Genomic DNA, 26,968 nt, shown 5'->3' with positions numbered 1-26,968 from the left:
AAGGAGTAAGGGAGGATAGAACAGGGACTTTGGTTGTCCCTGTCTCTGGCTGCCATTACCTTCCATTAGCATTTCAAGCAGATTCTGGTTCTTACTGCAAGCACAGGCCATGAAAGTGGTCGGCACCTGCTGTAGACCAGGTGCACCCATGACGTGTGCAGACCCTGGGCTCTATCTGTTATGGGTCCTGGGGGCTTCTGAACCTTGGGAGGAGGTGACTAGGAATGACTGGAACTTGCACGGCAGGAGTCTTCGCACACACATGCTCTGTTCCCCCTTGGAGCACTGATAAAACACAAGTTAAAAAATAATTAAGAGTGTCAAGATGATGACGCAGAACATGAAACCAATCACAAACCCCTTTGGTGTGTGAGGCCTCCTGTGATTGCCCAGACCCTGCGTCCATGAACTCGATCCTCATTTCAGTCCCTTCTGCCCCCTTCTGCATTGCACTCTCCCAGGGAAACCCGTCTTCGTGTCCCCCCTAGAGGACCCTTCTCCCATCTGCTCCACACTGGCCACCAGGATTTCTCTGCCTCGAGCCTCTGAGCAGCATCGCCCTGCTGTACACCGTCCTGCAGTAGCTCTCACCTGCAAGTCCAAACCCCCTTACAAGGCACTGCTTCCTCCCAGCCTGTATCCCACATCATGCCCTTCCTTCCAGCTGTGTTGGATACTGAAAAGCTCGTTTTAAGTCTCTGCAATCTGTCCCTGCAGCCTGAGCAGTCTTTCAACTTGGTCGCCTTCTGCTCTTTCTGCAGGCATCATCTGCCACTTGGAAGCCTTTCTCATCTCTTGGGCAGGTCAGATACATATTGCACCTCCACCCACCCCCCATGTATCTCTGTGCTTCCCCTGCTGCAGCAGTCACCTGCTGGAGTACAGTAAGCAACTGGCAAGTCTTGTCCTTAAGGCCAGAGTCACAGTGGGGTCTTTTGAGCAAGGAATGGATAAATGAACACTTTTGCCTTCCGGTGGCATTATCATTCTCTAGTTTGGAGCCCTCAGGCTTCCCAAAACTAAGCTGTTCAAGTGCTAGCAAAAGGCATGGCCCTAATCCTTACTGTCTCCTCTTGGAGTCTATCAGGTAAAAACAACTACTTTCTTGCCTACAACAAATGAGTGTGCACTCATTCACCTCCACTATGCCTGGCCTCCACACTGAGAGATTTTTTAATTTATTTTGCTTTTTGAGACAAGTTCTTGCTATGTAGTTTAGTCTGGCCTTGAACTCACTACTGACCCCAGGCTGGCCTCAAACACGGCGATTCTCCTGTCCCAGCCTCCTGAGTGCACACACCACCACGTCTGGCCACACTCAGATCTGATTTCCCTATAAATCCAATTTCTCTTTAGGTCAACTTTATTAGTTCATGCCGAGTCCACATTTCTCTCCAATCCATCTCTTTCTGTGCATTCAAGATAAGCACAACTTTGTAAAGGAACTTTATGGTAGTGGGGAGTGTCAAGTAGTTCTGTTATGGTTTAGATCCCAAATGGCACCCAAAGCCTGTGTTTGGAAGGTGATCGGCTTGTGGGAAGCTGACTTGGGGTTGGAGGTGGGGTTGAGCAGAAGAGGCAGTCCCTGGGGCGTGGCCTGGAAGGGTTTGTCTCCATCCCAGGTCCTCCCTTCTTCTTTTTTTTTTAAAAAAAAATTTATTGAAAAACAAATAGCAATAAGTTTCAAAACTGATTAATAGGACAGTTTCAATAAATAATAAATTGTACATTGTTATCTTCTTAGTGGTTATCCATAATACAAGATGCAGACAGGATATCCTGTCCAAACACTATTAGTACAATCTTTCTTCTCATTGAATTAAGCGAAAGTAGCTGTGTATCTATCCTAACTATTCGGCGTATACAGATACAAAATGCTCCTTCCTTTGTATCCCTTTTTTTGTTTAGTCCTGTCAGAAATGGGTATTCCATTGGCATCTAAATACTATAGATGCATGAATTCAGCAAAACAATCCAAGACAGTCCAGCAGTCCACAATAGTAGTGGGTTATCCACAAAAGTTGTTGACTTGAGCCTTTCAGAGCTCAGCATATTAATATGGCTTTACTACAGGCTAATCTCCCTCATGAACACAGATGCAAAAATCCTCCATAAAATCCTACCAAATAGAATACAGCAAATCATCAAGAAGATTATACACCATGACCAGGTAGGATTCATCCCAGGGACGCAAGGATGGTCCAATATATGCAAATCTATAAATGTAATATATTATATCAATAGAGTAAAATCTAAAAACCACAAGATCATCTCAGTTGATGCAGAAAAGGCTTTTGACAAAGTCCAACACTCATTCATGTTCAAAGTCCTACAGAAAATTGAAATAGAAGGCCTCTACTTCAATCTCATAAAAGTCATCTATGACAACCCAATGGCTAACATAATTCTAAATGGGGAAAAACTGAATCTTTTACTCTCAGATGTGGTACAAGACAAGGATGTCCTCTATCATCCCTACTATTCAATATAGTTTTGGAATCATTAGCTAGAGCCATTAGACAAGAGGGAGAAATAAAAGGAATAAGAATAGGTAAAGAAGAAGTTAAATTATCATTATTTGCAGATGACATGATACTTTACTTGGAAAGCCAAAGAAACTCCACCAAGAAGCTACTGGAATTGATACACAAATTCAGTAGCATAGCAGGATACAAAGTCAATACCCAAAAGTCATCAGCTCCTCCCTTCTTTCCCTGCTTCATGTCCATCTTGCTGTGAGCTGCTGTCCTCCACCAGGCCCCTCTGCCATGCCATTCTGCTACGGAGCCGGCAGACTGCAGTGACTGAAATTTCTAAAATGTGAGCCAAAATATACTCCTCCTTTAAGTTATGGGTGTCAGGGATGGTGTCACAGTTCTGAGGAAGTGACTAAAATCCTCTATTACAAAATCCTGCCTTCAGGTCTTACTTGGTGAGAAGACCTGTCAGTATGGGAAGGCACTGGAGCAGAAGCCAGAGGCCATTAGGATGCTTGCCTGACCCTGAATGCAACTCCTTAAGTGTGTACTGGCCACTGGCCACTCTGCTCAGGAACATTAGACAGCACCTCAGCAGAGTGGCTAGAGGGCATTTTAAACAATGAAGTCAGGGGCCAATGAGATAGCTCAGAGGTCTAAAGTGCCAGTTTAGGCAAGCTTAGGCAAGCACAGGAAATACAGTTTGATCTCTGGCATCACGTGCCATGCCAGCCCCATCCCCAGGGCAGGCTGAGCCGGCCACAAAATAAATAAATAAATAAATAAATAAATAAATAAATAAATAAATAATAAACAGTAAAGTCACTAGCAGCAGCAATAACAAAAAGCCCAAATGTGAGAAACATGCCGCTAAGTAGGCCATGACATAGACCCTTGTTTCTTGTATGAAAGATGAAATAGGAGGGTTGAGCACTGGCTTGTTCTCAGCTGGAGGAGCAGTATATCAGCAGACTCAAATTTGCTACCGCTCAGCCGTGTCCAGGGAAGTCCTGAAGTACGTTATGGAGTAGGCGGGTTTGCAAAAGCAGAATCCACCAGCAGCAGATGATCGTGTAGATGCCAATGAACTTGCAGTCTGATCATCGTCTTATCCATCAGTGACCTGGGTGTCTGATTGTCACCTTATCCCTCCATGAGCTGGCAGTCTGACTGTCATCTTATCCATCAGTAAACTGGGGGTCTGGCTTTCAACTTGTCTGCCCAAAAGATAGCCAGGGATCAAGCTATGTGAAATAAGGTAATGGAGGGAGAACAGAATGACGGCAGTTGGAAGAACAAGGTCAGCAAAGAAAGAGTGAGTAAGAGCCTGCAGGGGAATGCAGACTCTGGGTCCCCAGGGCCACTCCATGAAGCTGAGCCTACTAGGGGAGCTTTCAAACCAGCCTTGGGGTGTGCGTGCCAGGGAATCAATTAAGGATGAACATGAAGTGTGAGGCCAGCCCCGCCTCGTTACTGTGCAGGTGCCCGTATTATTTACATGTGCTGACTGTCGGTTCAGCTCTCTGCCTCTGTAAAATGCAAGGGGGGAACATGGCGGCCTCCTGTTTACTTGAAGGGCAAAGGACAAAGGCAGAGTGACCTGTTTACAGTCCTCTACTGAGCCCAGGAGGGGATTAGTTGGTCACCCAAGCTGTGCTCACGGCAGCTGTTAGCGTGTTTGAAGCTTTAGGAACTTCAGGCACTGGTTTCAGTACCTGCTCGGGGAACAAAGCATGCTCAGTCAGGAGGTACGGCAAAGCTATCCTCATACCACCCCAGAGAGCTTTTTGAGGTGCGTAATGCTGGGCTCTTGAAGCATCATCCATAAAGTGAAAAAAGTTTCATTATTAAGAGCAGTGAAATTATTACATAATTTTCCAATTAACAAAATAAAACACTAAATCCATGCCCTCAGGTCTCAGTTTCTACCTTGGGCATAGCTCAGCCACCTTGATCTACCCACACATCTTGCAAGTGGGCAGGGGTGAAATGAGTTGTCCCGAACTGAAAGCTCTGTCGGAGGTGGGCTGGGAGACGGCACCCTTCTGCCCTCATGTCTGGGGTTGGCCCTCCTGGTCCTTTTGGTGGATCAGTGACCCTGCGTGTTTCTGAGAGTCTTTGTTACACACAGGGAGACCGCCACTAATTTGGCCAATTCCAAGCAGAAAAGCTCGAGTATAGATTTCATATCTGAGTTTTAAGTGCTGGTAAATGTTGCATTAAGTTATCAAATGCACTGAGATCCTGGCTTCATCGCCAAGTAACTGTGGCATTGGGGGGTTGCTCTGAATCCCAAAGAAAAGAAAAAGTGTTTTGTTTAGATGCTTGGGGAAAATGGGGTTTGATCCAGTTACCTCTACACTAATCTAATCCAGATGGTGTTTGCTGAATAGCTTTCTGAGGTTGGTACCTGCACACCAGACAAGGTGTTCATTTTTATAGGATTTAAAATGTTGGATTGAAAAGCACAGAGGAGCTGCTACCAGACCTCTTTGGAATAAAATAGTAACTATAACCTCAAGATTGGAATTCAAGACCAACCCAGCACATTTAAAGTAATTTTGAAAATTGATTACTGTTATTATAGTACTGCTATTATTTGTGGTACTGGGGATTAAACTCAGGGCCTTTGCACTGAGCTACATTCCCAACCCTATTTTTGTTTTTATTTTTATTTTGAAACAGAGTCTTTTTAGCTTACTAAGTCACCCAGGCTGGGATTTAACTTGCAGTCCTTCAACTTCAGCCCCCTAGAGTACTGGGATTCCAGGCATTCACCACCACACTAATTTAGAGTAATTTTTATTAATTCCGCTCTCTCTTTTCTCCTCTCTCCTTTCCCCCCCATCTTTCTATGCACATCAACAATAGACCAAAAATATTCTTAAAAAAACTTGTATATGCACTGAACATATGAAGTTTTTGTTAGTGTTTTCTAAATAATACAGTATAAACACTATTTACACAGCATTTGTATTGTATTATGTTTTTGTTTTTTTTTTTCAGAACTGGGGATTGAACTCAGGTCCTTGGGCTTGCCAGGCAAGTGCTTATTCAACTGAGCCATCTCCCCAGTCCCTGTATTGTATTATGTATTACAAGTAATCTAGGGATGACTTAGAGTATGTAGGAGACGGGGTTTTTTTTTTTTTCCAAACATTGTGCTGTTTCATATAAGAGCTATAAGCATGTGGTCATCTGGAAGTCTGTAGGAGCTATTGGGGTGCCCAGGGATTTGTTGTGTGCTCAGCCCATCTGTATTTGCATATAGGAATTTTCCTTTTGAGACAGGGTCTCACTATGCAATGCAGGCTGTTCCAAACTCAATGATCCTCCTACCTCAGCCTCCCAAGTGCTGGGATTACAGGCATCTATGTATATCATGTAGAGAAATCTTTAAGTACTGGGTAACGCTGGTAGCTGATGAGGATTCTCACTTATCCCCACCTTTGGTCAGCTCTTGCCTTGCCAGTCTTCTTTACTCGTGTCCTCACTCATCATTATTCATTCAAAAATGGTTCTTGGTTCTACTGTCTGCCAGACTCTTTTTAGGTGATGAGGATGTAGCCAGAACCAAGGCAGACTCCTATTTACACTCCCAAGGAAAGAACCAGGCCCTGTGTCTCTACCTAGAGAAGTACAACAAAGCTTGTACCCCAGGAGGTGGGTCTGCAACCCTGTGCCACATAATGACATCCCAGTCAACGATCGGCTGCACACCTCATGGGAGGCCTGCACAGTTATAATATAGACTAGGTGTGTTGTAGGATGCCCCAGCTAGGTCTGTACCACTGCACTCTTGTGATATCCACACAACTATAAAATTGCCTAAGGATGGTTCTCATTGTGTGTTCTTGTTTTCTAGTGATGTATGATCGTGTATATGCATGCATCTATGCAGAAAAAGATCACTTAAAATTTATGTAGATGCCTAGGGGAAAGCAGAGGGCTTGATGAGTCAGTGGGCCAGTGTACAGAAACAGAGAAGAAGGAGATGATGGAAGGAAAATAAAAAGGGACAACTGAGTGACTTAGTATTAGAGGCCAGCATCAGTGAAAGGGCTCCAAGTCCAGGGTGAGCAGGTGCTGTGTCGGTACAGGTAGGGAATGGCAGCCAGGAGTCATGTGGCACTGCCAGAAGATGTAGAAATGCTCACTTCCTGAGACAGAAAGTCATAGAGCCAGGGCTTTGTTGTCAAGTCTTAGTGGACAATTTCCAGGTTTTATTTTTTCCATTATTGAAGAGTTTGAGAGGATTTTATTCCCATATACTTTGAGACATCTCTAAATGCTTTTAAAACAATGGTGTGGATGAGAAGCTGATAATTGTATGCCTTTGGAAATTGAGTTATTTGGCTTTAAGGTAACAGGGCAGCTTTACTGTAAAGCGCATAGCTGCGTTTGCTGAGGCAGGGTGCAGAGAAAGTGGATTTCAGGAATTTCTAGGCTCAAAAGTAACATAGCAGAAACCAGAAGACACGTCCAGATTAGCACTTAGCTGATTCTTTTCAGGGTGTCAGGGTGCATTGTGTTTATTTCTCTCTCTCTCTTTTTTTTTTTAATGTATTCAGTACATGGTCTACAGGGTCTCACTACATAGATCAGACTCATAGTGATCCTCCTGTTTTCAGCCTCCCAAATGCTGGGATTGCAGGTGTGAGCCACCACCCCCAGTCTGTCTCATCTCCCTGCGTCCTGGGGGCGAGGCCGACGTGGCATGCGGGGGATCGAGCCCCAGTCTCTGTGTCTGCCTAAGTAGGCGCTTCCCTTTATTGTGTTTATATCAAAAATGCTTGCCAGAGTGTGCACAGAGAGCGACCTGATGCGCGCCTGCCCGCCGCGTCTGGGACTGTGGTGCTTCCGAACATCTTGATCACCAGCATGCCAGGCGTTGGAAAGACCACACTAGGCAAAGAACTTGCATCCAGATCAGGACTGAAATCCATTCATGTGGGTGATGTAGCTCCAGAAGGCTGATCGGCGGATATCACGGAGTCTGGCAAGATGGCTTCTCCCAAGCGCATGCCGCCAGGTGCACAGATGACGGCAGAGACCCTGAGGATATGGGATCACAGAGCATGAGTCGAGAGTTATAAGTCAGATGCTGGAGTTTGCCTTCCGATATGTAACCACAATTCTAGACGCTGCTAAAATTGATTCAAGCCATGCCAAGAAAGCCACTGTCGACGCCGATGATGTGCGACTGGCGATCCAGTGTCGGGCAGACCAGTCCTTTACCTCTCCTCCCCCGAGAGATTTTTTGTTAGCTATTGCAAGGCAGAGAAACCAAACCCCTTTGCTGTTGATCAAGCCCTATTCAGGCCCTAGATTACTGCCTGATCGATACTGCTTGGCAGCTCCAAACTACAGACTCAAGTCTTTACAAAAAAGGCATCTACTTCTGCGGGAAGGATAACAGTTCCGCGGTTGAGTGTTGGTTCAGTTACTAGCAGACCAAGTACCCCCACGCTAGGTACCCCAACCCCACAGGCCATGTCTGTCTCGGCCAAAGTAGGGGCGCCAGTGTCCCTTGCTGGGCAGAGGTTTACAGTGCAGATGCCGGCCTCGCAGGCCCCTGCTGTCAAGGCCTCCATTCTTGCCACTTCAACAGTTCCCAATATTCTGATTAATCCATCACTAATTGGGTCCAAAAACATTCTTATTACCACTAATATGGTATCGTCGCAAAATACGGCCAGTGAGTCATCAAGTGTGTTGAAAAGGAAGCGCGAAGAAGATGGTGATGACGGTGATGACGATGAGTATGATAATCTGTAGTTGGCCTTGAGCCGAGCAGCGCCCGCAGCCGGCCGCATCCGGGTACTGAGAGTCCGCATGCTGGATGTTTGCAAGTTCTGTTCTCTAGCAAATGTGAATAGTTTTAATGAGTAAATTTAGACACCATTCTTTTTAAGTGAAATGTTGGGTTTTCTTTAATAGAAAACATGGTTTTTCATCTCAATCTTTATGTGTAAAAATAAAGTTTTCATTCAATTTGATTGTTGGTGCTTTGGCAGTTATATTTTTAAAAGTAATTTCTCCCTCTGTCATTGTGAGAAATAAGGGTTGCAACAGTTGAAGTTTTTGTCACCTGTCCACGTGCAAGCAGGATGTCACCTCAGTGTCTGCGAGGCTTGGCCTAGCTTGGCCTATAACCTCGGCGTTTGGAGGTTATCATAGTCACTCCTATGATGTCTTTCTCGGTACTGGAATATAAGCAGGACTGCTCTTTGGAGAGACCACTTACTTGGTCAGAATTTTTTAATTTTGTTTTTATTTCAAAGAAAAAAAATACAGAATTTCAAAACAGTGATAGGAAATGAACAATGGTTAATATTGCGTAGTGTTCAAGGCCGTTGCTCAGATTACCAGACACAGGCATGCAAAACTGATCGAATAATATGAGCACTAATTGTTGCTTTCAATTAACTCTTAGAAATTAGTACAATTATCTTAGCTATCTTGCATCTATATACATGTCTTTTTTTCCCCTTTGTCTTTTCCTTTTCCCAGTTCTTTTTAAGCAGTTTCTTCACAATATCTATAGTACTTTTTGGGTCTTAATTTATTCTTTCAGTTTCTTATGTTAGAGAGACAATACAGTGTACATGTGCGATTCTGATTTCACTTAAGAGAATAGTCTCTAGTTGCATTCATTTACCTATAAAAGCCTGGAGTTTATCCTTTATGGCTGAGTAATATTCCACTGTATAAAAATAAATAACACATCTTTTGATCCATTCAAAAAAAAAAAAAACATAGTGCTTCCCAAACTGAGACCTGGGCAAATGATTCATGGCCTAATCCCCTTCATGTGAGTGAGCCTTTCCTCTGGGCTCACTTCCTTTTCAAGTTTTTACAGAACTTGAAAGCAGATATCATTCACTTTTCTCCCAGGTGTCTTAGTCCTAAAACCAGAATCTTTTCTCCTTTTGGGGTCCCTTTTCCACCCAATTTCTTTTCCTTCTCATACCTTCATAAGTCCATTTATTATTATTGTTATTATTATTATTATTATTATTACAACCAAAATACTTCTGGATGGGTAATTTTATAAAGAAATGGGGTCTATTTGGGCTCATAGTTCTGGTCCAAGGTCAAGGACCATCACATCTTGGGGGTGACAATGTCTTGAGATATCACGAGACCCTGCACAGTGAGAGAAACAAAACACATGTGTGTCTGTATCATCTGGGTTTTGTTGTTGTTGTTGTTGTTGTTTGTTTTTTGAGTTGTTTGGGTCTCTCTGTAAATTAAGCTGGACTTGAACTCACTATGTAGCTCAGGCTGCCTCAAACTTGAAACAACCTTCCTGTTGGTGTTTGTTTTTTGAGACCACTGTGTAGTTTAGGCTGGTTTTGAGCTCATTGGCCTTGAACTCATAGTGATCGTCCCTTCATTAACCTCCCCAGTGCTGGGATTACAGGTGTGCATCACCACACCCGACCTGCTCTCTCTTCTTACAAAACCATCAACATTAAATCTGGTGGGGGACAGGGGGTTCCACTCTGATCCTTTGTCTAATCTTGATCATCTCCAAAGATGCCACCTCCAAACACCACAGTCAGGTTAACTTTATACTCTCTGAATCCCTCATTTTTAACACCTGGACCCTTGGGGGACACACTCAAACTGTAGGTAAACTGTAGCACTCGTGTCTGTTCTTAACACATCACCTCTAAAGTAGGCAAAAAAAAAAAAAAATCTCTCATTTTATGGAGGAGGAAACAAAGCTGCAGTGGCAGTGCTCAATGTGTTAGATAAGCCCTGATGTAAGGTGTCACAGAACCTGAATTCCTTCCTTTCAGGGAGCCTGCTGCCTCTTTTTCCCTCCTTGACATTTCATAGTCAGGCTGAGTCTCCCTGGAGCACAAATCCTGCCTGCCCCTGCCTCCCTCTGTCAATGAGCATGTCCTGTGAGCCCCTGGCTTCCGTTTTTGCCTGTATAATTTTTAAGTGGTAGCATGGTAAACACTATGATCAAGAAGCTAATTAATGAGGCCTCCTAGCCCTTTAATCTCCTTACTAATTTAATTTACTTTAATTGTAGCTTTGCAGGAGCAAGGCCTCAACTCAAAGAAATGGTTCCCCTAATAAAGTTAGGTCATGTGGAATGGGGGTTGACAACCCCAACTTAAACCAGTGAGGTGTGTTAGGTGACAGGCTTTGGTATTCTTCGAGTTTTACTGTCTTTGTACTTCACACCAGCACCAGCAGGCAAGGTAGGCTAGGTCCTGAAACAGAGGAAGCCCAAATCTCAGTGGCATACTGCAATAAATGATCACTTCCTGCTCGTGCCATGGCACTATGCAACTGAGAAAGTGGGGAGGCTGTGCCCTGTGTAGTCACTGAAGGATCTAAGCCCCATCCCTTCTGTGCCTCCCCCATGTCCTGTGGCCGCAAGCTGTTCTTTGTCCACACGGGGCAGCAGGTGGGACAGCAAGGAGTGGAGGGTCACATGGTCGGGGAGTACAAAGGCCAAACCTGCAAGTGCCAAACATCACTTCTGTCTTCTTCCCATGGCCCAGAGCCTTCCATTGGCCACCATAATGCAAGGTGGAATGCTAGAAAACATATTTCTCCCATCCAGAAAACAAATGTTGCCTCTGCCCCCTTAGACTCAGTTAAACTCTCTCTTCTTTTGTTTTGATTGGAAATCTGAGCTTATCAGTTGTGAGCAATAACCACTTTTGTCATTTGCACCCCTGTGACCCTTCTCAGGTATCTGAGACACAGACTGATGGTTCCAGCTCTCTATGGTTCGACCTCTTAGTCCAAACTAAGGATGTACCTCAAGTTTAACTTTTTACTTTTTTGATTGTTTTGTGATGCTGCGGATTGAAATGAGGGCCTTTGCATGCTAGGCAAGCTCTGCCCTACTGAACTACACCCCCACTCTAACTTTACCTTTTGATCTTGTTGCTCCTGCTGTGTGCAACCCAGCCCTGGGCTCTTTACCCATCATGGGGCCTCGCTTGCAGCCTTAGGAACACTGGCTCATTGCTCTAAGCAAATTTGACAGACACAAAGGAGAAAAACTCCCCTTTTCTGGAAAAGCACTTCAAACATGTAGAGACACCACTATTTGTGAATAAAAGGGTGTGTTCTCTTATCTACAGTATTTACAAGGTGCTACTTAATTTTAAAAAAGAAAGAGAGGAGAAAGAGAAGGCAAGAATATAACAATTGAATTCCATTCTCTTCCCAGAAGTAAGATTGTGAAATTGGTTAGGGAACTTTAGCACGTGGTTGTGGGGCCAATAACTGATGCACTTACATCCTGTTCTCAGAGTGACTCTGGCAACTGCAGCCCTAGGGAAACCTGGATTTTGTTGGAGAGTCTCTAGATTCAGAAAAGAAAGGGGCAAAGAATTCACAGACCATTTAGTGTCTTCTAAATATTATCAGACCTCAGTTATGATGAAGAAAGAAAGAAGGGAAGGAGAGAGGGAGAGAAAGGAAGAGGGAAGAGAGGAAGGCAAAAGGAGGAAGAAAAAAGAAGGAAAGGAGGAAATAGAGGAGATCCCCTCTCTGAGGACAGTTACCCAGCTGAGTTGTCCAGAGCCCAGGGGGGCTGATTGAGAGCACTTAGAAGGCTGAGGCAGGAGGATCTTTGTGAGTTTGAAGCCAGTCTGAGCTACATAGTGAGTTCAAGGCCAGCCTGAATTACCTAGTGAAACCCTGTCTCAAAGAAACAAGTTGTGCAGCATTTTACCAATGGAAGCCCCATGTTAATTTGTGTTATTCAAGATTTGCAATGTCATAGAAATACCTGAGAGATATGAAGTGGTTTATGGCAAATAACAGATGATTATGACCATTATATCACTTGTCTCTCCTAACAAAACTTGGGAACACCAATTCTGAGAGGTGTCAGTCATGCGCCCTCATCCAACTTGAGTCTTCATCTTGACACTTCTAATCCTTTGCTCTCCTCACCACCGTCACTGGATTGCTTGGGGTAAAGCTGCTGAAGCTATCTGGGATCCTGAAATCAGCCAAGTTAGATCCAGGTCTTGGTGCTGACCTCTGCGGAGATCAAGTGACTATTTTCCTAAGAACAATATGTTCTTACCAAAACCTACAGAGGGAAGGTCATGGCTATAATGCTATAACATAAAAAGAGCAGAGTATTCCCCAATAACTAAACTAATGATGCCTCACAAGGTCCTAGAAAAACAAGAACAATCCAGATCTGAAAATTATAGAAGGAAAGAAATTTTAAAGATCAGAATAGTAATGAATGGGGCCGGGGATATAGCTCAGTGGCATAAATGCCTTCCTGGCAAGCACAAGGTCCTGAGTTCAATCCCTGGTTAAAAAAAAAAGGTAATGAATGGAATGAAAACTAAAAGGATTACTGAATCAAAGGGTTGGTTCTTAGAAAGGGTGAGAAGGGGTCTGGGGATAGGAGAGACAGGAGAGAAGGGAGCAGAAGCGGAAGTGCAAAGGATCAAGTTGTGATGTGTGTGCCAGTTCAATCACGATGAATGTATTTACTATGCCCTGCAAAAACATACCAATAAAAGTTCCAAAAAAAAAGAATGTGTTTGGGCCGGGGAGATGGCTCAGTGGAATAAGCACTTCCCTGGCAAGTGCAAGGGCCTGAGTTCAATCCCTGGTTCCACACACACACACAAAAAGAATGTGTTTAACCTGAACCTGTAGATACTTAGGACCAAAAAAAAAAAAAAAAAAAATGAGGGTTGAACAATACGTGTGCCAGCTCTGGTCCCTGGAAGCCTTAGGCAGTGGGCGAATCTACCTGTGAGAAATCCTGTGACGAAGTGTGTAGACCTTGGTTCGGCCCATATAACCCATGCTTCTTTTCTTTACTCCACTTTATGTGGGCCATTATTCCTCTGGGACACTTTGGGATACTTGCCACGATTCTTTGAAAATCAGTCCTTTGTATCACTCTGGTCATCCTTTGAGTAGATTATGTACAAATGAGTTTTCATTGTAGATGTGATGGGAATACTGATCCTAGGATGACTTCCCTGTATTTTCCAAAGGATGGAGGAAAGCTCCTGTCGCTCTTTTGGGGCTTGTGTCACAATTATCTAGAGGAACGGAATTAACAGAGAATGCATGTGTAACATACTGGGGCTTTGTTATGTAGGCTTACGGATTGGGAGGGGGACATCTGCGTGCTGGAGAGGCCACAGGTCAGCAGCTGCCCAGTCAGGAAGAAGGAAGCTGTAGAGCAAGAGGCATCAAGTGTGCAGCACCAACCTGAGGTCAAAGGTCAAAGGCCTGCGAGATCACTGGGGGCCGCGAGTCTTCATTAAAACACTGAAGAAATCAGGACTTGGAGACTAGAGTCAAAGGGCAGTGGAGCCACTCAGAAAGACGAGCTCCTCAAAACGGGGCTGCTTCTTTCTTTCCCTTTTCTCTTTTATTCTTTCCAGTTTACAAGGCTGTTGGTTTCTGCCACCCACAACCCATCTGGGTCTTCCCCACTCTGTTTGCTAAGGTACATTTTAGCCACCTACAGTCCTGCCCAGAACTGTGCTTTATAAATCTGTGAGGTAGTCCTTTTTCTTTTTTTTTCTTTTCTTTTCTTTTCTTTTCTTTTCTTTTCTTTTCTTTTCTTTTCTTTTCTTTTCTTTTCTTTTTTTTCTTTCTTTTCTTTTCTTTCTTTCTTTCTTTCTTTCTTTTTTCTTTTTTTTTTTGTATTTTTCAGGGAGGGGTCCACAGAGTGTTCAGGGTCTCACTACTAAATCGGACTCATGGTGATCTGCCTGTTCACAGCCTCCCAAGAGCTGGGATTACAGGTGTGCACCACCACACCCAGTCTTCAATTGCTGTCTCAGCTCACCCTGGGGGTGGGTCTGGCATGGCAGATTGAACCCCTGGCCCCTGTGCCTGCTTGCAGGTGCTTTAATCTGCTGAGCTATTTATCCAGCCCTTATGAGGCAGTTTTTAATTCACTCAAAGTGACATACAGTTAACAGTCACAGAGCTCATTTTCCAGGAGCTCTTTCTCCTTGTTTAAAAATGAACACATAAAAACTTTTATCTAAACTACTCTTAAGATCTTCCCAATCCAAGCCTTTCAAGATACTCCTTTGAGAAAAGTTCCAGCCTTGTTGTAACTGAAGGAGTATCTGCCGCTCCACAGTTTCACAGGGAAAAAAAGATCTTGTAGCACATCACAAACTGTTCTCAGGTCCCTGCACTATGTGAAGGTGAGGGAGACAATCTGTTACTTCCCTCTCCTCATTTTCCACCCTTTAACCAGGATCACCACAGTGTCTGAGGCTGTACTGGACTCCAAGGCCTGACTTTTTAAGAGTGTGCACTTTCATCTTCTCTTAGAGTACTAACTACTTGCTTATAAATACATAGTTAGAATATAAAGAGCCTGGCTGAGACTGTTAAGAAATAAAGCACTTTTGACTCATCCAATGCAAAGGAAAATTTGATCCAGATAGCTGTTGATAAAAAGCTGTACTAGTAGTTAGTTTTTTGTTTGTTTTGTTTGAATTTTGTCTTTTGAACCAGCCAAGAAACCAAAGTGTGGGGAAGCTGAATGGCTCGCTGAATGTGCCCAGCCCGCTGGAATGAGTGGGCTTGGTCACTGGGAAAACAGATAAATGCTGTAAAGGAAATCAGGTTGGGAGTGGCTCCTCTGTCATCTGTCCTTTGTTCTAGGTCGGTCTTGGTAGAAGGCTGCTGCTTCACCCTACACCCCACCTTCATCCTGGATGCATCTGACGTGGAACCCATCTGCATTTCTAGTCATATCATGCTTGTTTCCAGCAACCTTCTTCATCCACCCTTGCCTCCTGTGGCCACTCTTGGACATTTCCATGACTTGCCATTGCTCTGTCTTCAGAGGACTTTCAGACACAGCTGCCAGCCCCTCTAGTTGGCTGCTGTGATGGCCACCGCCTGGCCTCCCTGGCCCTGGGCAGAACTGATCCCCCGGCCTCAGCCCTCTCTTATGTTCATTGCCTTCGCTGTATTTACAGTGGAGCCCAGGGGCCATCATTTCAAGCAGTGTCTCCCTAATCCTCACTCTCAAACTTGTTGGACCTCAATCCACATGAAGAAATACACTTTACACATCATGTAGGGCTCATCTGCACACATAATAACATATACACATGCATATATTCATTAGTGTCTTTCAACATTAATTCAACCATAGTTATTTAAAATTCCTCCCAAACATCAGATCTTAAAACTATACCCCAGTGGCCTCCCTTCTCTTATCTTCATCTGGTTGTTGTAATAGTCATTTATATTAAGTGTATTAATTTCCCATGGCTGCTGTAGCAAATTGTCACAAACTTAGTTGCTTAAAACAGCACAAACTTAATCTTGTAGTTCTGGAAGTCAAAGTCTATGATAAAGGTGTTGCTCAGGCCATCCCCTGTTTTTACCATTTCCAGAGACTGTCTACATACTTCAATGCAGGGCTATGTCAATCCAATCCTAGTTCCATTGTCACATCTTTTTTCAATTTTTTTATGTTATGTATTTAGCACAGGGTCTACAGGGTCTCCCTACACAGATAAAACTTGCAGTGATCCTCCTGTTTTCAGCCTCCCAAGTGCTGGGATTACAGGCACGTGCCACCAAGCCAAGTCTCAATTACTGTCTCAGCATGCCCTGGAGGCAGGGCCAGCACAGCAGGCTGGGGATCGAACCCCTGGGCCCTCCATCTGCTTCAACAGGCACTTTAATCTGCTGAGCTATCTGGCTAGCTCTACATCTTTTTTTTTTTTCTTTAATTTTGACCCTTGTATTTTTCTCTCTTTGAGAATTTCTCATTATATTGGGCATTTCCAGATAATCCAAGATAAATACTCCATGGAGACCCTGATTGGGCAGGTGAGATAGCGCAGGGGATTAAGTGTGAGCACAGGCACCAGGGTTCAATCCCCAGTACCACATGCCACAGTGGCCCCACAGAGACTGGGCATAATGGCGCACACCTGTAATCCCAGCTCTGGAAAGGCTGAAAACAGGAGGATCACTATGAGTTCAGGCTGCACAGTGAGACTCTGTATCATATATATATATATATACCCTAAGTCACAACTGCCATGTACACTGGTATAATGTAAGGTAATGTCATCACAAGTTCTAGAGTTAAGACTCATGGACATCTTTAGAGGACATCTTTCTGCCTATCACATGAAAATTTTTTTATTTTTCCAACTTTTATTCAGTTTTTAACCTTTTCTAAACAGTTTCATGTTGGCACCCCTATCCAAACGTGACCTTTCAAGTGCTTTCCATGTTGCTTACACCGAGGGAAGTGGTAGTTGTCCTTCCTGATCTTTTGAACTTCTGCTCAAATAACACTTGCAAAGCAATAATAAGATGAGGGTTGGAAGTGGGAGGCCTAAGCTGCCTCACTGTGCTTGGGTGTTTTGATGTAAATGATCTCAAAAGACCCAGTTCTGGTGAGTTGAGTTGGACCATGTGACAAATAACATAAAGAAAGGTAATGGCCAAACACACCTCAGGATTCCTTCTCATCAAGATAATATTCTGTGGAGCTGGCAGGAATCTGGGACCACGGTCCCTTCTGTCTACAGTTCTGCCCCTAAAAAGCCTTGCCATTTCCTGTATCTAGCCAAAGTAACCCATTTGGTCTCAAGGACAAACTGGGAGCAGTAACCCTGTCATGTCTGAGGATTACTTTGACATTGTAGTTACTTGGCCACTCAACAGGATTCTGGGAATGATGGCACGAGAGACAGAAAGTCCTAACAAGGAGCCTGAGAAAACTAAGTAGGAGGACCCACCAGAAGCACCTCAGGGTAGATGCTGGCCTAGAGAGAACATGAGTGTTGCCCTGAGTTCCTGGAGGCAGAATGAAAGAGGCTGAGATGGTCAGCGCTCAGCACTTTAGCCAAGCTCTAGGGAGCCCTACAGGGAGACCTCAAGGCCCAGAACCTTGGGAGTTTCAGTGTGGCAGGGTACACTGTGAGGCTGATGGTGATGTTCTGGCAAACAGGACACTCAAGACTCACACTGGTGCCCGATGTTCTGCTGTTCCTGTCAGCTTTGCCTCTCTAAGTCATTCTTCCAGTAGTTTTCAAGGGTGGAAATAAAAGGAGTTCAGAAATGGAGCTCAGGCCTAGGTTAGGCTATTCACAGCCTGCCTTCATCAGAACATTCTAGATGGGCAAATGGAACCAATCCAGGCTAGACTGCCTTGGTCCCTTCGACTCCTAGAAACCCAGAGAGCTGGGTGGGTGACTCTTTCCAGAAATTATGTTTCTGAGAGGATTTTGAAACTACGTAGGAGTAAAAGAAGCACTGGTCATTGGTGTGGGAATCAAGGTGTTCTGAGGTGGCCTTTTCTCTCCCTAGCCCCTCCCTCTCAGAGGCCTATGGCTGCCAACCATGTTTCCCACACACCTCACCAAAAAGTCCCTGGCTGTGTTCCCAGCAGCCTTGCTCTTGACCTCATGAAGTGTGAGAAGGAAGAAGAAATCTACATTTTGGGTGAACCTGCCTTCCTCTTTTCTGAAAAATGCTCCAATGGCTGTCAGCCTTTCCTCAGAGCTCCTCACAGAACAGGCACAGAACAGCTTCCTCAACCTGCGTGAGGAGAATGTGAAGAACTTGGGATTGGGAGACTGGCTTAGTTTCTTGTGGCTGCTGGAAAAAGTCTTGGGTAGCTGAACACACCAGAAATTCATTCTCCCCCAGTTCTGGGGGCCAGAAGTCAGAAATAAAGGTGTCAGCAGTGCCTTGTTCTCATTGAAGGCTCTGAGAAGAATCTATTTTTGCCTCTTCCAGCTTGTGGCCAGAAATCCTTGCTTCCCTTGGCTTTTAGATGCATCCTTTCAGTCTTTATGTGGCTGTCTTCCTTCTGAGTCTCCTCCAATTCTTTAAGGACAGTGCATAGTCATACTATATTAGGGGTCCCTTTTTATTTATGGCCTCATTTTAACTGATTGTATCTGTAGTGACCCTATTTCCAAATAAGGTCGTGTTCTAAGGTTCCTGGTGAACATGCATCTGGGAGAACACTATTCAGTCCATAGCAAAGTCCCACCATTCACCTTTCCTTGCCCACCATGACATGTCTTCCTGGCAGGCCTTGCACAGCCCAGAGAGCCCCATCTGGCCTTCCTATCCAGGGCCAGGCAGGACCAGAGTGGTTGCCTGAGGTAGAACTGCACCTCTCCCTCCGGGTAGGCCTAGGAGATCAGGGAATTCAAGTCTCCTTCATGACAGGCATCCACATGCCTGGGGACACCCACTCGGCCTATTTTCCTCTTTAGAAAGGAGTTTTAGACTCTGTGGCTCCTGGCCAATCCCCTAGTGCTTCCTGAAGGGGAAAGTACCCTCCCAACCTCACCGTGGGCTATGCCAGAGCAAGGTTCCTGGCCCAGCCATGACAGCTGCCTGCTACTGCAGCCCCAGCTCCGGGCTTCACTGGGAGAACTCTTCACACCAGCTTCTAGGGAGGCTGCATCATACACCTTCCAATCCCAGTAGCCCCTTTCCCAGGCACCTTTGTCCTCCTGCTTCTAAACCCATGAAGGAGTGGTGGGTTCCTGGCCCTCTTGTAACCCAGCTGAATATTTTCCAGGTTACCTAACCAAACTCCTGCAAAACCACACCGCCTATGCCTGTGATGGGGACCATTTGACTCTCCAGTGCCCTCGGCATTCTACGATAAGTGTCCAATCAGCATTTTATGGGCAAGATTACCAAATGTGTACTTCCCAGCAGCCTGACTCCCAGAGGGAAGACAGCTTAAACTGTGTGGCACCTACCACCTTGCAGGTATTGCCTTTTGTAGATATGTTAAGATGATCAAATGGATCTCTCTCTCTCTCTCTCTCTCTCTCTCTCTCTCTCTCTCTCTCTCTCTCTCTCTCCTTGCCCATATATATCCATATGTATTTGTAAAACAAACCTGATCCATAAAAATCACCAGTTTTGCAAGGAGGCAATTATTTGCTTCTCAAACAGTTCTTTGCCATACACATATAAATAGAATCCCTACCTACTGGACAGCACCCTAGTACAACTGCAATATGACTTTACTTGCAGGCAGACTCCTTATGACAGTGAAGCAAAGAATAACCACGTTGTGCTTCAGCCACTAGGCTAACACCTCCTTGAATACTCTAGTAGAAAAGGGGTTCTTCAGTGGAATAAGCTATCTCTGTGAAGCAGATGTATGAGGTCACAACCAATTTCATAGACAATGAACTTCAGAAGGAAAAATATCAATGACTGTCTTTTGTTTTCTAGCATTTGTAGATGATCACACTGTTTTCACTGGGAGTTATTTTGAGAAGCCTCTGCTGAATTTGTCCTTCTTCTAGCTAGAACTAGGAGTTGGGGGGGATTTTAAGTCATTTGTGGTGCATATTTGGGAAAAGAATTGGGAGAAAAAAAGGGGAAAGTAATATTTTAATAATGGTTTTAGAATATTTATGGCTTTCAAATGGCTTAAAAAATTAGTCCACCACCCCTGGGTCCTCAGAATTTAGGTTGTTGGTTGAATTACTTAGTCTTAGTTTTTTCTAATTCCTCCTAAATCCTATATAAAACATTGAAGGCAGCATGTTTAGAGTAAATGTTAAGTTAGAAGTTATTTTCTATGGTTCTGCCACAGGAAATGTGGATAAATATACATTTACTAGAAGGATTAAGGATAAATGGAAGTAGTTTTGATACTTTGTTGTTCTTCCTAAGGTCTACAGGAGAGGCAAAAATAATATGATATGTAAAAATCTTCATGATTCTCATGCTACTTATTGATTTCGTCCCTAGAATTGTAGTGTTCAAGTAGCATGTAATTAGTGAAAACACCAGCTAGTCAGAGAGAATGCATTGGAATGACCTTCCTGGACGTGGCTCCCATACATGTTTCTTTGGGAGACGAACGATTATCTCCCCATGTAACTGACCCTACCCTAATTCCTCCCTTCAGTACTCTGTTCTGGAGCCATGTCCCTGCTAGCCTGCCCCACACCCCACCAACTGTCCTGCCCCTCATCCTTGGTAACTACACTGCCTGCTGCCCTCCTGAACACATGAAATGGCATTGGCCAGTGCCCAAAGGGTGGAAGTGCCTACTCTGTGAGAGTATGAACTCCTGGCAGGCTGGAGTCCCTGCCTTAGCCAGGTACCCCTGAGGGAAGACGATGTTCCATGAGGCCGACAAGTTAGCATTTGTGAACACAGCCCTGACGCTGTTCAGAGAGCTTGTTTGCCAGAAACATCCCCACGCACCGCTTTTTTATGCAGAGATCAAGAGGCCCCTTCCTTTATGACTTTGAAACTGTACCAGGCTTGGAGGTAAGGTGCTTCCTTAGAGGGGAGGTGCTGAAGGGAGAGAGAGGACAGGTTGAGAGGACAGGTGACTGCCCCTGGCCGAGCCTGTGATGAATGTCAACAGGAAGTCCTTTTTCCTATAGTTTCCAGCTTGTAACACAGTTTGGAAACAGCCTATCCTGGGACCCACTTGGGTTTAGTGGAGGAGATCCTCAGCCCAGTCCTAGGGTATTAAGTAGATTCATAGAACTTTTGACCATATGTGGAATCTTCTTTATCACAACCAAACCTCAGGCCTCCGAGTTTATCCTACGTAGGTTACTGTTTGGAAATCAGGAACTGGAATAGTAGCCGCAAAACATTGTCTCTTCAGTGGACCAGTATGTGGTACTTTGTGAGCTTCCAAGGGGCAGATTCAGTCGCAAATGAGGGAGTTGCTTGGAGAAAACCAGGGTGTGTGTGTGTGTAGGAAAGCTTTTAAGCCAAACACTTAACAGAATGTGTCAGCATTCCGCTAAGGAAATTACTGTCCAGGGGTGAGACAGGCCTTGTTTTCTTGAGTTTGGTCAGGGAGGGAATCAGCTTTTTAATTTTTATTGTTGGAAAGAGTTTTGGAGTCTGAGGCCCTCCTCCCTCTACCCTATGCCCCTGGGGCTGGTGGAGGGCCTTTTCCAAAGGTTATGACATGTGCTATGATTTCTGATGGTCATTGTTGTTTGAGTCCTAAAGTGAGGGCCCCTCCTCAAAATCCCCTCCAAGCCCAACATTCAGAGGTAATACTGGCCCTTGCCCATGTCCCTGAAGCCTCTGTATGTGGCACTTTTTCTGAAAGGATCAACCAGAATGCCAGCTGTGGCTGGTCGGGCACTGACTCTCCATGAGGCCTGGCTTGCTCCCTCAGTTTTCTCTCTGTGGAAGGAGGCAGGCAACAGGCAGCCCATCACCTTCCTATATGTACTTCTAACTTCATAGCTCAGGCTGAACTGGGTGGCAGCCTACTCCCCAGGGCCCAAAGTAGCCTAGGTGTGGGGTCTGGTGGAGACTGTGTGTAGTTGACAAGCCTGTCCCTTTTCTACCCCTCCTTCTTTCTAGAAGGTGCTGGACGAGTGCCAGAACCAGCGGGCCTGCCACCTCCTGGTCAATAGCCGTGTCTTTGGACCTGACCTTTGTCCAGGAAGCAGTAAATACCTCCTGGTCTCCTTTAAATGCCAACCTAGTAAGTAACTTCTCGGGGTGAGGGCAGTGTGGTGTCTGGGGTTGGTTCCTGCCTTCACTGACACTCCTGATGAAAGTTATTTGCTTACAGTGTTTGCTCAACTTTGAAACTTTTGCTAATAGAGGTGGGGTGGTGAGAGTGAGAATATGCCTCCTCAGTCCATGAATTTAAACTAAATCATTTCCCAATATATGAAACTCAGTTGTAGTGATGCTAAGAATAATTGGGGTGGTGCAGAACTTCAGTTGCTTTCCCTCAAAATGAGGATCTAACTCTGCTCTCTGGAGACAGTCTTGTCAGGAGGTTTGATTTTTCTTGAGGACCAATGTCATAGATGTCACTAGACCTCACCTGTGGCCTCAGATGCTTGTGACCTTTCATTACCAGCAGGGGCTCTGTTGACAATGTTTTTTCCCTGAGGAGAATGGGAGAGGACATGGCCAGAGCAGTCACTTTTATTCTGATTCCTGAGCTTTTCTCCCTTGCCTTTTTCCATTTCTGCTGTACACTGGTTTTATGAGCCAGAAGGAATCACTGTTCAGCAAGAGAATCAGCTTCCAGGTGTGGAGGATGTGCCCGGGAAAGCCTCAGGTAACCACAGCAGGAGATGCTGACAAACAGCATGTTGAAGGAAAATGATAATGACAGAGCTCAAACAGGAGAGGTGGTAATGTTTGCAATTCTCCTGCCACTCCACACAGCCATTTTAACTTTCATACTTTGTTCCTTGTTGGTTCAAGGCATGTCAAGAACTCTGTGTTCCCTGCAAGTGGGGGCCTGGGGGCTGGAGGTGGGGGGACAGTGGATACCCTTGAGAGATCCCTGATCCCCTCAGAAAATATCCAGGCTTCTGTCACACTCAGATATCTTAGAATTGCCTCTGTAGCTGTACACTGATACTGTGCATACAAACTTACTCACAAACACACTCACACATCCACTCACATACTCACACATCCACATTGCTAGATACACAATCACATACTCTCAATACACCCAACAGGCACGCACACTTTATCATGCATACATATACCGTCATACCCACACACCTTATTGGTTTTTTTCTTTCATAATTTTATTGAGAAACAAATAGCAATGAGACAGTTTCAAATCAAATTGGTAGGACAGTTCCAATAATTAACACATTGCATACTCTCTTCCTAGTGGTTATTTGCTGTACAAGATGTGGACATGATATCCTATTTACAAACACTATTAGAACAAATCCCTCTATTCATTAAGAGAATGTAACTGTATATCTATCCTAATTATTTGGAATACACAGATACAAAATGGACATTCATCTGTATCCCCTTTCTTTGTTAAGTTCCGTTATTTGAATATTATAAGTGTGTTAACTCAGCAAAATATTCTAAAAGAGTCCAGTAGTCCATAATAGTATTGGGCCTTCCACTTGACTGGCAATGTCAGAAATTGTTGAGCTGAGTCCCCCACAGCTCAACATAACAGCATGGCTTTACTTCTTATATTTCATTTTTATACTTTTCTGCTGGATGGTTAAGACCAAGGTAAAGCAGGACCTATGGAACAAGAGTTGTAGCTTTTGGGTCTGATAAGGTCAGTGAAATCCCCTCAGGATTTATCCTGAGATCCTGTACCTCAGACTGTAGATCCTTTGTCAGACCACACACCTTATTGTGCACACTCAAACACATTCACACAACCACACACATTCATGCTACTATGCACTCATTTGCATGTGCACATACATAAACAAAATCATATATACCCACCCACACTCACACGCATACACAATCACAGATATCCACAAGTAGGCCACAAAAGAACACTGCAGAACAGCCTATTCCATCAGCTCAGTTGACAGGCCAGGGAAAATCACCTCCAGTCTCTGGGTTCTTTGTGATCCTCCTGCAGCTACATCTCAATAACAAGATGCCCTTGATGATGTGCTCAACTTCCGAGAGCTTTGCCTTCATTTTTTCCTTCTGTCCTCTATTTCCCTCTTTCATGGTAATAAAGACTATCTCTCATGAGAGCCACCTTTGCTCAAATGACAGCAGTCAGTGAATCTAAGTGGTGAGAATATAGCTGTTTATTGTGATAGTCTTTCACATTTACTAGGCATTTAAAATTTTTTATAATAAAATGTTAGAAAAAACCCAGCCACTTAGGGACATCAAGTGGTTCATGTAATATTGGCAGATCCTTTTTGTATTATTCTATTCTCTGCTATTATAATGAAACAACTGAGGCTAGGTAAGTTATGAAGAAAAGAGGTTTATTATGGCCCAAGGTGAAGAGCCTGCACCTAGAGATACCTTTCTTACAGAGTACCCATGTAACTCAGGGCATCACACAGTGAGAAACAGGATGTGTGTGTGTGTGTGTGTGTGTGTGTGTGTGTGTGTGTGTGTACGTGTATGCCTCCACTGGACTCTCTCCCTCTCCTTATAAAGCCATGAATATTCAATCATAGGAGTTCTACCTCCTTCATTTTAATCCTAATCACCTCCAAAGGCCTCACTGGGTTAAGTTTCTACCATCTTCATACTTTGCAGTAGGGATTAAGCTCTGGCATGACTTTCCAGCAGGACAAACTACATTCAGAACATAGCTCTTAAATACCTCAATGCTGAGTGAAAGCCTCCATACACAGAGTACAGCTTAGCCTGTTCATTAATTTCATCTCAGCCAACACTTACTAAGCACCTGCTGTGTACAGCTGTTGGCCAGGTGTTGGGTTTGAAAAGACTGCACATTCCACATTGGCTTGTGAAGTGGTGGTTCTGTCCTTTTCATATGCCCCTTCCAGAGCAGTTTCTACCCTCCATTCATTGAACATTTACTGAGCTTTCACATAGCCCTCACCCTACTGTTGCTTATGTTCCAGCCAAAGAACACCTTTCCAGAGTGATCTCTTAGTCCAAAAATATATAATAAAGATCCCACCCTCATGCCCCACCATATCTGTGAAAGCCACATCACCATGTATATCTGCCCTGTTCATTCATTTGTGACATCACACACACACATACGCCACCAAAAGCGGAAGCCATGATGGTAGGGACTCTATCCAGATGGTAGGGACTCTGTCGCTCACCATTGCCAGCCCAGCACAACATGGGAGTCCATGCAGTTATGGAACAAACACTCACCCAGCAGAAGCCAGGTGTGGAAACCTGGGACTGGAAGTTCCCTTGTGGAATCACAAAAACCCATGCAAGATTCTGAGTGGGATCAGGGCTTTCACAGAGGCACTTGATAGCATGCACACAGCTCATAAAAGGCATTGACCTCCCTGAAGAGTGCAGCAGAACTTTCCTGAGCAAGTGACTAATGCTGGAGCTAGAAATTACAGGGATGGAGGTGGAAAAGCTCAGGAAGAGCACCCCCATCCTGTCTTTTTTTTTTATTTTAGGGAAGGGTCTGCAGGGTATTCAAGGTCTCACTGCTAGATCAGACTCGTAGTGATCCACCTGTTTACAGCCTCCCAACAGCTAGGATTACAGGTACACACCACCACACCCAGTCTGTTCCATCCTGAGTCTTGTACCTAAGGACACAGGTGTTTTGGCACAGCCAGTGAGGGACCCACAGGTGGGGGAACTGAGGCTAAGGGAGAAAGAATCCCAGGCTGAGGGCTGGGCAGGATCCAGAGCCCTCAAGGTCAAGGAAAGGGTTTAAAGTCTGTCTGCCAGATGGCATCTGCAAACACAGAGCCTGGTGCATTTATGGAGAGCCCTGTGGCTGCCTGTGAAGAAGAGGTGGGACCCAAGTGGGACCCCTGTGTGGCCTGGGCCTTGGCAGCTTGAGGCCTTGCAGTTTGGGAGGTGGAAGTGAGATTTTGTTGACATCCTTTGTCTCTTTAGCTGCAGCTCTCCAACTTCCTGGGGCTTTTCTGTGTCTCCCCAGTTCCATCTCTGTGGAAACTTCTGTTTGCCTATTGCCATGTGCAGAATGATCTTGCATCTCTTTCAGCTCTGCCTGTGCTCTGTGAAACCAGCCTTGGCGAAACTGGCAAGTGTTACAAGTCAGGGTGGGTAGACTGGCTTCTCAGAGAGCTAGTTAGCCAGACTTCATTGCAACTTTTTCCCATACTGTGATTGATGTTCCTTCCACTCCCTGAAACTCATCCTTTAGGAAATATGTGTACCATCAGATGGGGATTTAGGCAGTTCTGGGTCCATATTCCTTTCTACAGTTAGCTCCTGTGGGATCCAGACAGTGTTACAACGTTTTCTGAGGCCTCTACTGTGATGAAAACAATGCCTCTTCTACACAAGGCTGTTGGAAGGAAAGACTGTAAATACGCAGTGTCGCAGCACGTGGCTTACTATGGACTTGAGCCATTAGTAGCTGTTATCATGATGAGCAGATTAAGGTGATTCTTGCTAAAGCTGTGATTGACCTAACAAGAGTGAGGCACTGAGGGCAGAGGTGGGGAGTGGCATGGCTTGTCCTGGGTGTGTGGGAGGGTCCACTGACTGTACAAAACTTAAAACACAGTACTAGACACCAATGTCTGTCTGCATTTTCCTACCACCCCTCATGGCAACCCCACAAATGCAGGTAATAAAATAATCTCATCCAGATGAATCATCATCTCCCCTCCTTCCATTTGAAAAGCCATTGCTGATAAGCAAAAGTGTACCAATGTCCCCAACTTAGGACAGTGACCTTTAGGATTTTTCAATTTTATGGTGGCACAAACGTGGTAACACATTTAATAGAACACATCCTTTGTATTTTTGCTCTTTGGCAATTTATTTATATTTTGGTGTTAGGGATTGAGCATAGTGAATTTTGAGTTTTGCTCCTTCCCTGAGCGAGCCATATACAACAGGCTCTTCTGCAATTGGGGGGAGGGCAGCGAGCCAGAGCTCCCAGCCAGTCATCTGCTCATGGCCATGAGCAATGGGTGCTCCACAGCAACCAGACACTTAGGCTGTGAGGTTCAGTAGGTCAAGTGTGTTCAGAGCATTAAATTCTGGCTTTTTAAAATGGACAAAAACCTATTTCTGATATA

General features: G+C 44.7%; 1 protein-coding gene and 1 pseudogene across 9 annotated transcripts in view; both read left to right on the top strand.

Annotated features, from left to right (window-relative positions):
• Eva1c (eva-1 homolog C) overlaps nucleotides 1-26,968 on the top strand; it is a 115,865-nt gene that overhangs the window by 23,847 nt on the left and 65,050 nt on the right. For 7 of the 9 annotated variants that reach the window (XR_002818962.1, XM_023705592.1, XM_023705587.1 and 4 more), the window contains exons 2-3: nucleotides 19,045-19,241; nucleotides 21,837-21,960. The exons of 1 other annotated variant lie outside the window; for it this stretch is intronic. Coding sequence is in view for 7 of the 8 variants with exons in the window: in XM_023705592.1 (XP_023561360.1) it covers nucleotides 19,045-19,241; nucleotides 21,837-21,960 (321 nt within the window). In the remaining variant the exon portion in view is untranslated. The remainder of the gene's footprint in view (nucleotides 1-19,044; nucleotides 19,242-21,836; nucleotides 21,961-26,968) is intronic. One more of the 9 variants, XM_023705586.1, reaches the window with a different exon arrangement.
• LOC105744097 lies at nucleotides 3,739-8,427 on the top strand (annotated as a pseudogene).

This window comes from Octodon degus, unplaced genomic scaffold (genome assembly GCF_000260255.1).
Source record: "Octodon degus isolate 3935 unplaced genomic scaffold, OctDeg1.0 scaffold00225, whole genome shotgun sequence".
Classification (NCBI taxonomy): Eukaryota; Metazoa; Chordata; class Mammalia; order Rodentia; family Octodontidae; genus Octodon; species Octodon degus.
Note: the sequence above shows the minus strand (reverse complement) of the source record. Positions and strands in the feature narration are given on the sequence as shown.